The sequence below is a fragment of the Onthophagus taurus genome, chromosome 11, assembly GCF_036711975.1.
Source record: "Onthophagus taurus isolate NC chromosome 11, IU_Otau_3.0, whole genome shotgun sequence".
NCBI classification, from domain to species: Eukaryota; Metazoa; Arthropoda; class Insecta; order Coleoptera; family Scarabaeidae; genus Onthophagus; species Onthophagus taurus.
Genome location: NC_091976.1, coordinates 9314111 through 9328369, shown reverse-complemented (window position 1 = coordinate 9328369; position 14259 = coordinate 9314111). Strand labels below are relative to the sequence as shown.

At 36.4% G+C, this 14259-nt stretch overlaps 1 protein-coding gene across 1 annotated transcript in view; it reads right to left on the bottom strand.

Moving 5' to 3' along the window:
- Nucleotides 1-2433: 2433 nt before the first annotated feature.
- LOC139431885 (ras-related and estrogen-regulated growth inhibitor-like) overlaps nt 2434-14259 on the bottom strand; it is a 55094-nt gene continuing 43268 nt past the window's right edge. The window contains exons 3-6 of the mRNA XM_071200131.1: nt 6400-6486; nt 6269-6343; nt 5759-6213; nt 2434-5704 (exon numbers count right to left, since the gene is read on the bottom strand). Coding sequence (XP_071056232.1) covers nt 5321-5704; nt 5759-6213; nt 6269-6343; nt 6400-6415 — 930 coding nt within the window. The 5' untranslated portion in view covers nt 6416-6486 and the 3' untranslated portion in view covers nt 2434-5320. The remainder of the gene's footprint in view (nt 5705-5758; nt 6214-6268; nt 6344-6399; nt 6487-14259) is intronic.

Sequence of the window (14259 nt, the reverse complement as noted above, 5' to 3'; positions counted from 1 at the left end):
ATGCATTTATCAATATTACAAATTCGATTTATTGAAATTGTGTACAAAAATTATTCTGGCAACAACCTTTTTAATTTGGGCGAAGTATTCAATCATTACATCAATGAAACTTTTCGTTATGCTGATAATAAAAATCAATAACACGAATTCGTAGTATTAATGTATACGTTTATTGGTCAATGAACCTTAACATACACATCGAAGAAAAATTGATAAACATAATTATTCACATTACGAATCCGATTTATTAATATTAATGTACAAATGATCATTGTCTCAACAAATTATTTTTTTAGGGAGACGTATTTTATTCATTATAATGACGAAATAATTTGTTGTGCCAATAACAATATTATTTAAGAACGCCAAGTTCGTCAAATTAATGTAATATTGATTATCGCAACGTACTAAACATTAAAGAAAAACTGAACGAATCCAATAAGTTATGATAATAAGGGACGAATTGTAACGTCCCTTACGAACCTTGTTTACTTGTTTCTACCGGTTTCTGCTTAATTCCAAGAATCATTTCTTTATTGTGTGCTAGCTCATTCGCGCAACGAAACTTCTGGGTGAAGTGAATTTAGTACTGTTTTGAAAAAAAATACTGTTTTGTTTTACATGCTACAAATTTAATAGTTAAATTGTTGTAGATTTATATTTGAGCTGAGATAATTTTTGATAAAATAAGTTTTGTTCTTCAAAGTGCTAAACTTTGCTTGTTGTTTCTTAAACATGTCTACTAATATTTAGTAGGATACTTAAATTGAGGTGCATTGATGACAATAACTTTTGGTAGGTATTTTAAGTTGTTGATAATAATGATTTGATCATTAACATATGATAATCTCTCTTCCGAAGATTTTGACTATGCTCGGAAAGCCTGCAGACAGTTAAGGTTTACAGACCTTAAAACAGTAACCTCAACATCAGAATTACTTGAAAAATGGCCATTTTATAAAAGGCCATATGGGTTTAGTTTGATATAAACAATATCTCTTTCGTAATTATACCAGAAAAGCTTACAACATGTTATTTTACAGATTAACATGGACGTTACGGCAGGGTTTGATACTAATCACGATAGTTTGTTAATGAATTGGAAGCAATGTGAGGAGATAATTATGGATTCTACTAATACAACCTTTTGCGATGGCAATTGCCGAGAATATTTTTAAATTAAATTTTGAAGTTGCCGTCAAAAATCAAATGTATAACGAATAGATAATTCAATAGTTGTAGATAAAAGATTTTTTTTTGATTTTATATTATTGTATTAAAATAGCTATTAAAATATACATAACTTCCTTTTTTGAACTAAGCGTCATTTAGTCGGTTGATGTCGTAGTGGAGCGCTAGTGGTCTCGATCGAGAGGGTGGACTATAAAGTTTTGATCCGACAAAGTTGAGGTACCATCATGCGTTGGAACAGTGAGAAGCGTGTGTTTTCCGTTGAGGCCTACTTTTCAAACGGATATTCTGTGATCGTAACCCAGTGCGCCTTTCGGAATCGCTTTAATTTAGCCCCGTTGGCCCCTGTCCCGGATCGAAAAGAAATTGTGAGGTGGGTCACTACGTTCAGACAAACTGCAAGTGCGACAAGACGAAGAACTGGAGTCCCATTAGAGCACCTGAGAACATTGAGGCGGTGAGAGCTTTAGTGTTGCGATCTGCACGGCTAGATGAGTTGGACTTAGGGGACATTTGGTTCCAACAAGACAGTGCAACGGCTCATACTTCAAGAGCGTCGATGGATGTTTTGAGGGAACACTTCCCAAAACGCTTAATCTCAATTAGAGGCGATTTGGTCTCCCGATTTGGCCCCGAAATTGCCAACATAACCCCTGCTATACTGGCAAGAGTCATGACAAACACCAGAAATCGGTTTACTCAGTGTATGAATAATGGGGGACGTGACCTACCTGATTTGATCTTCAAAACTGTGTAAAACAAAACTTTATGTATGTGCCTACAGTATAAAAAACAAACAAAAACTTTCTGATTCATACAATAGATGTTATTAAGTTTTGAAAAAAGGAAGTTATGTTGCCGCACCCTGTATAAATTGGATTAAATCCAATTACTAAATTAAATTAACTAATGTTTACTGAGCATAGTTAAATTTTGCAATATTCCCTTAAACAGTGATTATCCTGGAAACGGAGAACTTTAGAGAAGATTAGTAGGTATACCAAATTTATGTAAAATAGTCTGAAAAACTGTTTCAAGTTGTGTGAGTTGTAAAAATTTTAACGATGAAAAAGATATGACTACTTTAAGGGTGTTTTTTTAGGGTTGGCAGCGCTATCTGAAAATTTCATGTTCATAATTTACGAAAAAGCGAAATTATTAAAGAAAAACGAAAATAAAGTATTAAATTTAACCATCTGTATCTTCTTTGTTATTCACAATTCGACTAAAATAAGTTGGGTTAAATCGTAATAAGTTTATATAAGGAATTCACTGTTCATATACAGTTAGTGTAGTTTTATATAAAAGAAAACAATAATATTTAAGCCGTTTAATATTCAATTATTATTGCATAATTTAATACTATTATATAATATCACATTTATTGACAACAATTCTTTTTTCGCATGCATATATATGTGTATATCCATTTAAACATCAAAATATCCCGTCAAATGCTTTCCCCATATTAATTATGTAGACACTTAAATAATAGGTTAATTTATTTAAAAATAGGAGCACAAAATTCAATCTTAATGATTAGTCTTAAATCAAATTTGAATTTGGCTCCTAACTTTTAAACGAGTTGTGGATTGTACATCACATAAAAAAATTTTAATTTGGATAATATTACAACAATATCTATATTAGTGGATGAGTGGAACACATTATTATTTTCTTTTTAAAGCTCGATTGGCAAACAATTTATTTTTGCTTAATAACTTGCGTTATCTCCTCTCATCGATATTATTCAATTAACTGACGAAACTATTTGTCTAGGCGACTTCAACATAGCTATGCTTAAACCCAATATGCCCGCGGTTGCTGAGTTTAATGGCACATTAGAGGTGTTTGGGCTGTTACCTCTGCCACTTTATTTGATTTAATTTTGGTCTCTAATGAAGACCTAATACTTAATAGTGGCCTGTTGAGTTACGATCTTTCAGATCACTCGTTGATTTTTGCTGAATTGAATATACCACAGGAGAATGTAATAATAAGTTGGTTTTTTATGACCATCTACAATCATTGCCCTGGCGTATTCTTTACGAATTACATTCCATTGATGATAAAATTCAATTTTTTAATGAAAATATATTAACGCTTTTGGACCTACATGCACCCGTGGTTGTCCAGTGAGGTAAGACTGGCCATGCGAACCCGAAATAAATTCTTTCAAACCTTTAAACGCTCGCGAAGTACCTTACATTGGCAGCAGTATAAGTTAGCGCGTAACATGGTTACTAATATGCTTCGTAATTGTAAAAAAGACTATTTGCAAAAGTTTTTGGATACAGGTAGCGTGGCTGGGTCTTGGTCTGCGTTGAAGAAGACTAATTTGGTTAAATTCAAACATAGAGCACTACCTAACCATTTTGCGGATGCTTCTGTCGTTAGCGACTATTTTATTGACTCGATTCCCAACAGGAATAATACAGTTATTGGATATTTACATGGGCGTAAATGAAAACTTAAGTTGTTCTCTTAAACTGTCAACGGTGTCGGAGGATGACATTTTCAGTGCTCTGCAATCAATTAGATCTAATGCAATTGGATCTGACGAAATATCTATTAAGTTGTTAAGGCACTGTATGCCATTTTTATTGCCTTACATCACCCATATTATTAACTTTTGTATTAAAAACGGCGTTTTCTCTACTGCATGGAAACTGGCGGTTGTGCTTCCGATACCGAAAGTAGCGAATCCAATTCTCACGTCTGACCGTAATTTCAAAGGTTGTAGAAAAAATTGTTAATGTACAATTGCAACAACGCGACACGTCGCATGATTTTTACTTTGTTTTCACATTAGCACGGTACAGCGCAGCACAACTCGACACAGCATTTTATGCAGCAGACAACTGTGCAATATCAGTTGCATTTAGATTTCTTTGAGATGTGCACGTCCGAAGAAAGCTCTTCGTCGTATTCGGAAGAAGAAGTACTGCTTCTTACAACCATGTGTTTGGAACTTGAGAAACCTAAACGAAAAAAGAAGCGTGCTTGTTGGATGCATGACATATTTCGCGCAAGACTGGACGAAGGGGAGTTTCATACGCTATTCAATCGGTTACAAAACGATGAAAAAAAATTTTATAAATATTATAGAACGAACCCTGCAAAATATAATCAATTATTTGACATTTTTTTGATAAGGGCACACGTAGCCCTTATCAAAAAAAAATACAAAATTGGCTACGATTTATTTTTGGCGTTGGAAGGTTTGAAAGAATTTCATATAAATTAGGGGAACTTAAATGGCTTAATACATATGTCTTATAGGAGACTTTTTCACAGTTGTGTATTTTACCATAATATTGTTCGAAGAGAAAAACCTGAATACCTGTGCCGCAAAATTCAGTACCGCACTGATGTTCACAATTTGAATTTGAGATTCAGGGGGACTCTATCACCGCCCTTTCACCACACTGATCTATTCAAGAGGAGTTTTCATTATCAAATTGTAAAAGTGTACAATAATCTACCCTATGAAACAATCCAACTGGCAAACATTTCCACCTTTAAAAAGTATATTTTTGGTGACTTATTCGACTAATGACAGCGCTGAAATGGCTACAAGTACGACCCAGTGTCCGCATTTGCTTCTTGTGTTTTATTTATTTTTTTTTTTCTTTTTCAATTATTATACGAGTATCTAGGTTTAAGTTTTAATTTTAAGTTGAGCAGTGCTTAGGCACTGCTCAACTTAAAATTCACCTTTTCAAACCTTATATGTTATTTATTTTATGTTTCTAATATATTTAGTAACATTGTTGATTTGTATTGCATTAACAGGTAACAATAAAGTCACTATTATGCTAGGGATATTTTGTGTGCGGGAGATTTTGGGTTGGTAGTGCGGAGCGTGGGGTGGCAATGGAGTGATTCCCGCGTTCGAAATGTTCCGAGACGTTAGATAAAACGAACAGGTCTGAACAAGATCGAGAGAGTCGAACATGAGAGTTGGTGCGTGGCAGATGTAGAAAACGTGTATTGCGAGAAAAGACGGACAAAACGGGCGTGTTTTGAGAAATACAAACGCTGAACTAAATTTACATTAATATTATGTTTGAAGATTCAATAAAGTTGTTATTTAGATAAATTTACGTGAGTGTATTTACTTTAATTATTATATACTCATTCGCCTATCTGCACGTGCAATTGGGTAAAATTCTTGTTGACTCGTACTGGGTGGTGGATATCTCCATCTCCATGTCTTTGGAAGATATCTGTCAGTTGAAGCTAGTTCTCGGAACAGAGCTTCAGACGGACTCAAACCGCTCTCTTTGGTGTTATTCTCTTCAACTTCGACCTTCGTCCATCGTCGATTCAAAAGGCTGGGTTTAGAAGGGCTTGGGAAGAAACCACTGGATGAAACCGTCGCCGAACATAGAAGTCGAATCGTATCGGGTGCAATTGGATCTTTGTTGTTGCTCCCGCTCTGTTTCAACTTTGAAGGATTCTTGTTTTGTACGCTCCAAAAACTACAAACGTCTCTGAAAACAGAAGCAACCTAAAAGAAAAAAAATTAAAATTTTTTTTAGAAATGTTGCATTAAAATTTTTACTTGATCTATACTCTCTCGAACGGAAATTTCATGAAAACAAACACAACCGATTTCTTTGCTTCTTTTTTGACCTTCCTCCAGCGTAACCATCCGACCGTTGATTTGATCGATTTTATTTCCGACTAAAACGACGGGAACTTCGGTAATACCCTCTTTCGAACCATTTCCTAATCTTTTTCCACATTTGTGGTAGTTTATCAAGAATTTCAAACGGCAACATTCGTCGAATGAGCATTTATCGGTCACCGAATACATCAAGATAAAAGCTTCTGCCCATCTTATGTTGGCCGCTAAAGTTAAAGATTCGCCATTTTCTTGTTCGATTTGTCCCGCGGTATCTAAAATCTCGAAATAAACCATTCGGTTGTCTATAACGGTATTAAAATTGTAGACTTTTTCCAATGTTGGATCATATTCACCGATGTAACGTCTTGTAATAAATCTAACAACCAGAGCTAAAATTAAATTAAAGTAAATTAAAAAGTAAAGATTGAGTTAACAAATTTAAACCTGATTTTCCAACTCCGGCTTGTCCTAAAACCATAACTTTTAAAGTTTTTTGTCGGGGATAGAGTCCTAAGTTAACTAAAAAAGATTATTTTAAGTCGTTTTAACGTAAATTATCGCAAAACAAAATTTACCTAATTTATTCATCATGTCACGTCGAAACAAAACGGTTCAGGTTTTCAAGCTCAATCGAGTGCTTCTTGATTGTTGTGTAATATTCTCTGTAAGTTTAATTACGAAGAACGAGATTAGAATCCGGACCAGAATAATAATTCGAATACAGTTTAATATTTCTAGGGAGAGTAAAATGGAAGAGATTACGTGAACCTTCCTTTATGGTTACGATACCAAAAAAAAAAAATAATAAAAAGGGACAAAATCAATAAAACCAACTAAAACGGAATGAAATGAAGATTCGATCTCGACTTTTTTGTTTGAGTATTAGTGATGCTTTTTACAAAAATAAATTCCCAAAAAAAATTGTAATCGGATCTAGTTTCTGATTCTTTTTTAAATATTAATTTGCCAGGTGTGAAACCCCGCCGAGGTACGATTTCCGCACGTGCCGGTGTGTCCAGCAGAAGGCGTCGTGCAGGTGCTCGTTCCAGCCCAAGCGAGAGGTATGTAAGGGAAACTGTACTCAACTCAGTGGATAAGTCTATTAACTGTTTACAAGTAACCCTGCAGCACGCTACGGCTGCCCTCAGCGGAACCTGGAGGAGTGTTACTTACTTTGCTCAGGGGATAGACCCAGAGCTTGCTTACTTATCAAGAATAACATTAATGCATTCTTAATCTCAGAGCATAGCGATCGCGATTGTATGGCTGCGGTTCTGAGAATCCAAGGTGAGAAAGGCTGGACAAAAGTTATATAATAATGATCTTCCCCCGGCCGCTATGCGACACGTAATTGCCTACAGCCAGAGGAATAACCTACAAGTGGTTATTGGATGTGACGCTAATGCACACCACACAATATAGGCAAGCACCAACACAAATGAAAGTGGTGAGTTGCTTTTTGACTACCTATTGGGGGAGGGGCTTACTGTTAATAATATAGGCGCCAAACCAACCTTTGTTACCAGAAATAGAGCAGAGGTACTTGACATTACGTTCAGCTCAATCATATTAAGCTGAAAGATAATCTCCTATCCTCTGAACCGTCGTGTTCAGATCATAGACATATTCAATTTAAAATTGACCTAGGGATGAAATCGGACTGTATGTACCGTAATCCCCGTAGCACTACTGGACTGATAATGCCACAGCGGGCTATTCCTACATTGCAAAGCGCCCCTCAAATATGGATTGGGGTGTGGCTCTTCACTTGCACATCCGTCGACCAGGCGATTCAAACGTTGAAGCTGTTCAAATCGCCCGGAGAAGACAATATCTTTCCTGCTATTTTGATAAAAATTTTCAGAGCGAGTATCACCTGGAAATATGTACCGGCAGAATGGATTAAGGTAAGGTTGTCATATATACCTAAAGCGGGCCGTTCGGTCCCTGCTCCTAATGCCTTTCCACCCATCAGCCTAACGTCATTTCTGTTGACATCCGTTGACAAAGTTCTGGAGCTTTATATCCGTACGGTGCCACTGGTATCCGGTCCACTGAGTCGCCACCAGTATGCTTATCAAGCGGGAAAATCAGCAGAAGTGGCTCTACACAACTTACTTGATAGAGTATCTAGGACAGTGCAGGATAAAGAAATCTTGGTTTGTGCGTTTCTGGATATAGAAGGTACGTTCAACAACGCAATACCACAATCTCTTGAAAGAGCTGCTCTTAACAGGGGAGTGGAAGCAACTATAGCGGGTTGGATCCGCAATATGCTTGATAGTAGAACAGTTTCTACTTCACTCTACGGTGATACGATACGCTATCTCCCGTGTTTTCTCCCCTGCTTTGATCCCTCTTGGTTGACGGTCTAATTGCGATAGTCGAAGCCGTTTTTGTAAAAATAGAAGCTTATGCTGATGACATTGTCGTTATAGTCAAAGGAACCTGTTTATCGAGGATATCTAAAGTCCTCCAGGTGACCCTAAATACCATTTCTGCTTGGTGTAAGGGAGAGAATCTTGCGATAAACCCGCAAAAGACAATTGTTGTGCCCTTCATCAGAAGACGAAAGGTGGATGGACTAATCCGCCCAACTATCCAAGGTGAAGAAATTCCTTTCTCAAAGGAAGTCAAATATCTAGGAGTAATCCTAGACAAAACTCTCTCATGGAATGGACATTTGCAGGGAATTTTGCACAAAGCTGTCTAGCTTTGTATCCTTAGTACGAGAGGGCAGCGCTAAAGTGTTTGTGGTGCCAGAACCAGCAGTTGGTGTATCATTTGCGATGGCCAAACATAAGATTGGACTGTGACATTTTAGGCCATGCTCGTAGTAGCATAAAAGTTCTAATGGGTGTCTTTATTGGGCACTGCCGATTAAAAGCACACAACAAGTTGGTGGGTTTAGCCGACGATGTTGAATGTGGACTATGTGCGGAGGAAGCAGAGACGGATGAGCATGTTTTATGCCATTGCCCTGCTGTTAATCGTATCAGATTCTCGATTTTTGGATCGCTGATTATCTCCTCAAAGGATCTGAATAACCTTTCACCGAGCTAGGTATTAATGTTCGTTAAGACTGCACGGTGAAATTTGATAACGATATCTCTCGGGGTACAATAGATCCTTAGGGTCGCGGTGCAAGGTTGGTTGGTCCGCCTATCCGATATGTAGTCTATGTAATGTAATGTAATGTAAATCTTAATTTAAATCCCGATGTGATGGATTTTCGACAATGGTGTTATTTAAAATGTTTAATATGCGAAAGAGTGCGTTGAATTTTCAACACGACTCGACATTATATCGACACTCGACAAAAAAGCAAATTTTAAGCCGGCTTCCTGAAAAGCGATATATATTACGCATTCACGTGAATTAATGACAGACGTGGCAGATATTAATTCACATGCTGTAACAGGACACTTGAGGAATGTACTAATTATAGGTAATTTTGGTAAGATTTCGGAATCTAATATAATAAGAAAACCTTGTAATAGTGTTTAGTTTTCGTCGAGATCTTTTATCGATTGAACTTCTTCCCTAAGAGAAATTGAAGCGTTTTCTTTCTATGGAAAACCCAACCAGCACCAACCAAAAAAAGATACGGTAGCTAAACCTACAGCCAACCGTATAACTCGTGATCGGTTTATTGAAAACCGCAACTTTGTTGCGTAAAAGCGGCATCTATAAAACAGGTAAATTGTGGAAAAACGTTGGTCGCACATTAATACAGCAGACAAATAGACAAATCACAATCGTTTGTTACAGACTTTTTTTAAAAAACAAAAGACGAACTAATTACTTAAAACGCATAATTAATTTTTAACATTCCATGGTACTGTTAATGAACATGGATTGGACGAAACCCTCCTCTCCCCTCATAGTTCCTTCTGTTCCTTTTTAATTTATAATTCGCTTAAATCCTGGTGACCTGGCTCGGATACCTATGGAAAGAGGTCTAAAAGATTCCGTAATTTTTCCGCCTTTGTCAATTTGATAATAGAATAACGCATAAAACAGAGCGTAAAACAAGAGTTCGTGGAACTGCTTATGTCGGCATTTTCAGAATATTCGCTTTCACAGACTTAATTAGTTGAATTGTTTTAAAATGTAACAGGTAAAACAAAATTTGTATAAAAACTGCTTGGCAATAAATTCTGTATTCATTCCATCGTTTTACATTAAGGCAAAGTGTTTAAACTAAGTCATTAAATCATGGATACTCTAGTGTGACAGAAAAAGTCGAAATAATTTTTATTTATGGAGAATGTGGCAGAAAAGTTGCTGATAGCTTTGTATCGAGAACGTTTTCCTGATTGAAATACACCTTTGAGAAGTACCTTTTACAGAGTTGTGAATGATTTCACTAACACTGGAAATGTGGAATCAAGAAAAAAACTCGACGAGCAACTGTAACTACGGAAGAAAAGGAAATTGCGATATTACCTAGCGTTGAGGTAAATCCTCAAGCACTCGACGACTTGCAATTGACGCCGGAATATCGAAGACCAGCATTTTAAGAATATTAAAGCGCAACAAGTATCACCCATACCACATTTCATTGCATCAACAGCAATGGAGGTGATTTTGAAAATCCATTAATATTTTGTCAATGGGCACAAGAACGAATGCGGTTGGACTTCAATTTCTTTGGTAACGTGCTATTCTCGGATGAGTCTACTTTTACAAACAGTTAGCGTTATTAGCGTTGAAAATCCGAGATGGTTGCGAGAAGTAGAACATCAACGACCTTGATCGGTTAATGTTTGGTGTGGCATAATTTGGTGATAAATTGATCGGTCCATACTTTATTGATGGTATGCTGAATGGGGAGAAGTGCCGAAATTTTTTAGATGACGTCTTACCAACGTTACTTGTAGATTTGAGCAGGGCAGAAAGACAAAATATGTGGCTACAAAATGATGGGTGTCCAGCACATTTTTTACATATTGCATGTGAAGTTTTAGATCGGGACTATGCTGGGCGATGGATTGGAAGGGGAGGTCCAATTTCCGGGCCTGCCAGATGACCTGATTTAACATCCCTTGTATTTTTTTTGTGGGTGTCCTTAAGGATAATGTTTATCGCGAAGTACCGACTACGCCAGAAAACATGAAAAAGCGGATAAGAAATGCATGCAGAAATAGTAGCCAAGAAAACCTATTAAGATGTAAAGAAAGTTTTAATAGAAGGGTTAATAACTGTATTGAAGTGGATGTGGAAATATTTGAACATTTATTATAAATTTTATATTTGTTGTTGACTAATAGTACAGTTTAATCATTTTATTATAAATAAACAATATTTAAAACCATTTTAATGAATAAATTATTTAGATTTTGTCTACAAAAGATGTTTCGCCGTCGTACTGGCAAAACCACACTGTAATTTTTTTTTTTAATTATTTTACTTTTATCGATAGATTCAGATTTTGCAATCAAAAACATAGGGTGCCATTTAAAAAATTGGTCGTGACCTTCATATGACCTTGAAAATAAGGTCAAGGTCAAAAAATGTTATCGTCATATGGTTTCCCCCTTCGCACAGAACAACTTTGATTTGGTTCATTTTACATAAAAATGAAATTGATTGAAAAATCAATCAAATTTTTGAGATAACCGCTTGCCTCACGTTAAATTGACTACCCTGTATTATATGTGCCAACGGGATCAACGGAATGGCAAGTACTCAAACGGGTGCTGTAATAAGACTCCTTACAGCATCGGATGCTGTAATGAGATTTTAGTAACATTTTTTGTAATTCGCGACGGTAATGAAAGCTATAACAGTACTCAAACGGGTGCTGTAATGAGATTCCTTACAGTATCTGATCCTGTAATGACTGTTAGTAACATTTTATGGAACCAGTTCAAGTTGGTGACATTGGGTCATTAATTCTTCTAGTTGTCAATGTGACAATGTTTGTCTATGGATGTTTAAACACGTTCTTAGCATCGAATACAAAGTCCACAATAATGAGGACATTGAACTCTGAGCAATTTCTCTTATTTTGGGAGGTGTACATCAGGTGAATACATTTTGTGTTTTGACAGTTTCTAATTGTCAATTCAAATTTCTATTTTCAAGTGTTACGGTGTTACCAACTGCTGCATACCTATTTCCCTACATTGTCAACATTTATTTTATTTTTGAGAAAAGAAAAAGGATAAAAACGCGAATTACAAAAATAGCATAAAAAACAAGTTTCATAAGACTTAAAGCACTCAAATGATGAGGAAATGCATGTTGAAAAGATAAAAGATAACATAAACTTTTTACATCAGGCAATCAGTCTCAATGTTACACCTAAAACATTCAAAATAAAAACATCCATATTATTCAACGATCATTTAGAGGAGTTGGAAAAGAGATTAATTAGAAAAGGAATAAGATCACAATATAAACTACTAAACAAACAAGAAACCATACTCAAATTCATACACAGAGATCTGCAAAAGTATCTTCGTTATTTGGAATACGAAGACCTCGTGAAGAGGTTTAATGGAGAAATTTTTTATTCAACAATGAGAAACAAAGACAACAAGAAAAAAAACTTAAACGGTTGGCAGAAGAAAAAGTAAATACTCTTGCTCAAAGATCATCACATTCGAAGAATCAACATATAAAAAGTACTATATTTCAAAAAGATAAATTCTATATTAAAAGATTCAATATAACAGAACTACACCTAAATATTAATTTAGACTAACCCAAGATGACATTGACGTTCTTAAATTGGGTAATAAACTCTCATTGCTTAATAAAATAAAGCCTGTACACTTAGCAATAAAAATTGAATCACAATTATGTTAGAATCTCTCAACCGAAACTCTTATGTGCGAATGAATGAAGAGATCACTCGTTGTCAGGAACATAAAAATATGTATTTAATCAATATAGACAAGATATATACAAGTGAGGTTAGGTTACAAGAATAGACTCACACCTAACAACCGTCCGGTTACGACTAACTGTTGACGTCGCTTGCTCGTGTCCCCACCATTTCAATCGTTCTCGAATGTTCTTTTGACGGTTTCTAAAACTCGGCTTCTCCTGACGGTTTTTCTCTCCTGAGAAAACTTTTTAAACTAAAACAATTATTCCTTTTCCTTGTGCACGGTCCTCTTCTTTCTCCTTCTCCTCTTCGGACTCTTCATCTTGTCCTCGGTCGTCTTCTTTCTTCTTCTCCTCTTCGGACTCTTCATCTTTCTCACTTACGCCGTCACTATCAGTATCACTTTCCTCGTGATTTCTGTAGATATTCAATTGACTTACATGGGCCGTTGCTGTCCACAATCTTCCTCCTATCTCCGGTAACTTAGCAACCCTATACGTGTCGTTAGGTAGGATTCAATTATTGTTAAGGGTCCTCTGTACTTTGATTGTAGCGTAGTGGACTCTCCAGTTGGTTTTGGACAGGATTTCATTACTACAATGTCACCAACGGTATAATCTACTGCCCGGCAGCGCTTTCTGTCATACTGCCTCTTGTATGATTCCTGTGCCCTCTCAATGTTTCTTTGAACCATTTCCTGAACGTCACTAATAGCGTTGTCTGTCTCATTAATCACTCAATTCTCGTTCCAATCTGGCATCAATAAAATGTGGAATATACCCAAATACGGCCTCGTACGGAGCATACTTCGTGGACTTGTTTACCGCACTATTCATGTTTCTCTCGACTAGTGACAGAGTGAGGTCCCAAGCATCTTCACTTGCTGCCGTACTGATCATAGAATTTACCAACGTTTCCATCACTATCTCAGCTTGTCCATTTGCTTGTGGATGTCGAGGTGAAATGTAATTTATGTCAGTACCATGTTTCGTACAGAATTCCTTGAACGCCTCAGCCGTAAAGCATGTTCAACGATCCACCACGTACATTAAAGATATTCCAAAATCATTAATAAACTTTTTAACGCATTTTATAGTCGTTTGAGCTCTAGTGTCTCGCGCCGAATACAACTTAACGAATTTCGTAAAGGAATCGATTGCCACCAAAACGTAACAATAACCTTTTTTCGTTTTTACGAACGGTCCACAGTGATCCCAATGAATCCTTGCAAATGGTCGTTTGGTTACAGGTAACGGATGAAGAAACCCTGGTTGTCGTCCTCTGGGTTGCTTGTTCATCAAACAAACAAAACAACTCGCAATGTATCTTCGAACATACCTCTTCATTCGCGGAAACCAATAATTTCTCTTGATCCTGGCTACTGTCCGATCAACTCCAAAATGACCGCCGTTATCATGAAATCTTACTACCATTGACTTCCAAAGAATCCCCCTACTCTACTCACCCTTCTTGGACTCTTGAAAAGATAAATTTGTGAGCTGTTGTGGGCTCAAGTGTTAACTTTGTCCTCAAGTAGTGTTTTGCCAGTGCTCATTTTTAATAATTATTAATATTTGTTTTAATTAGTTGGTAGTAT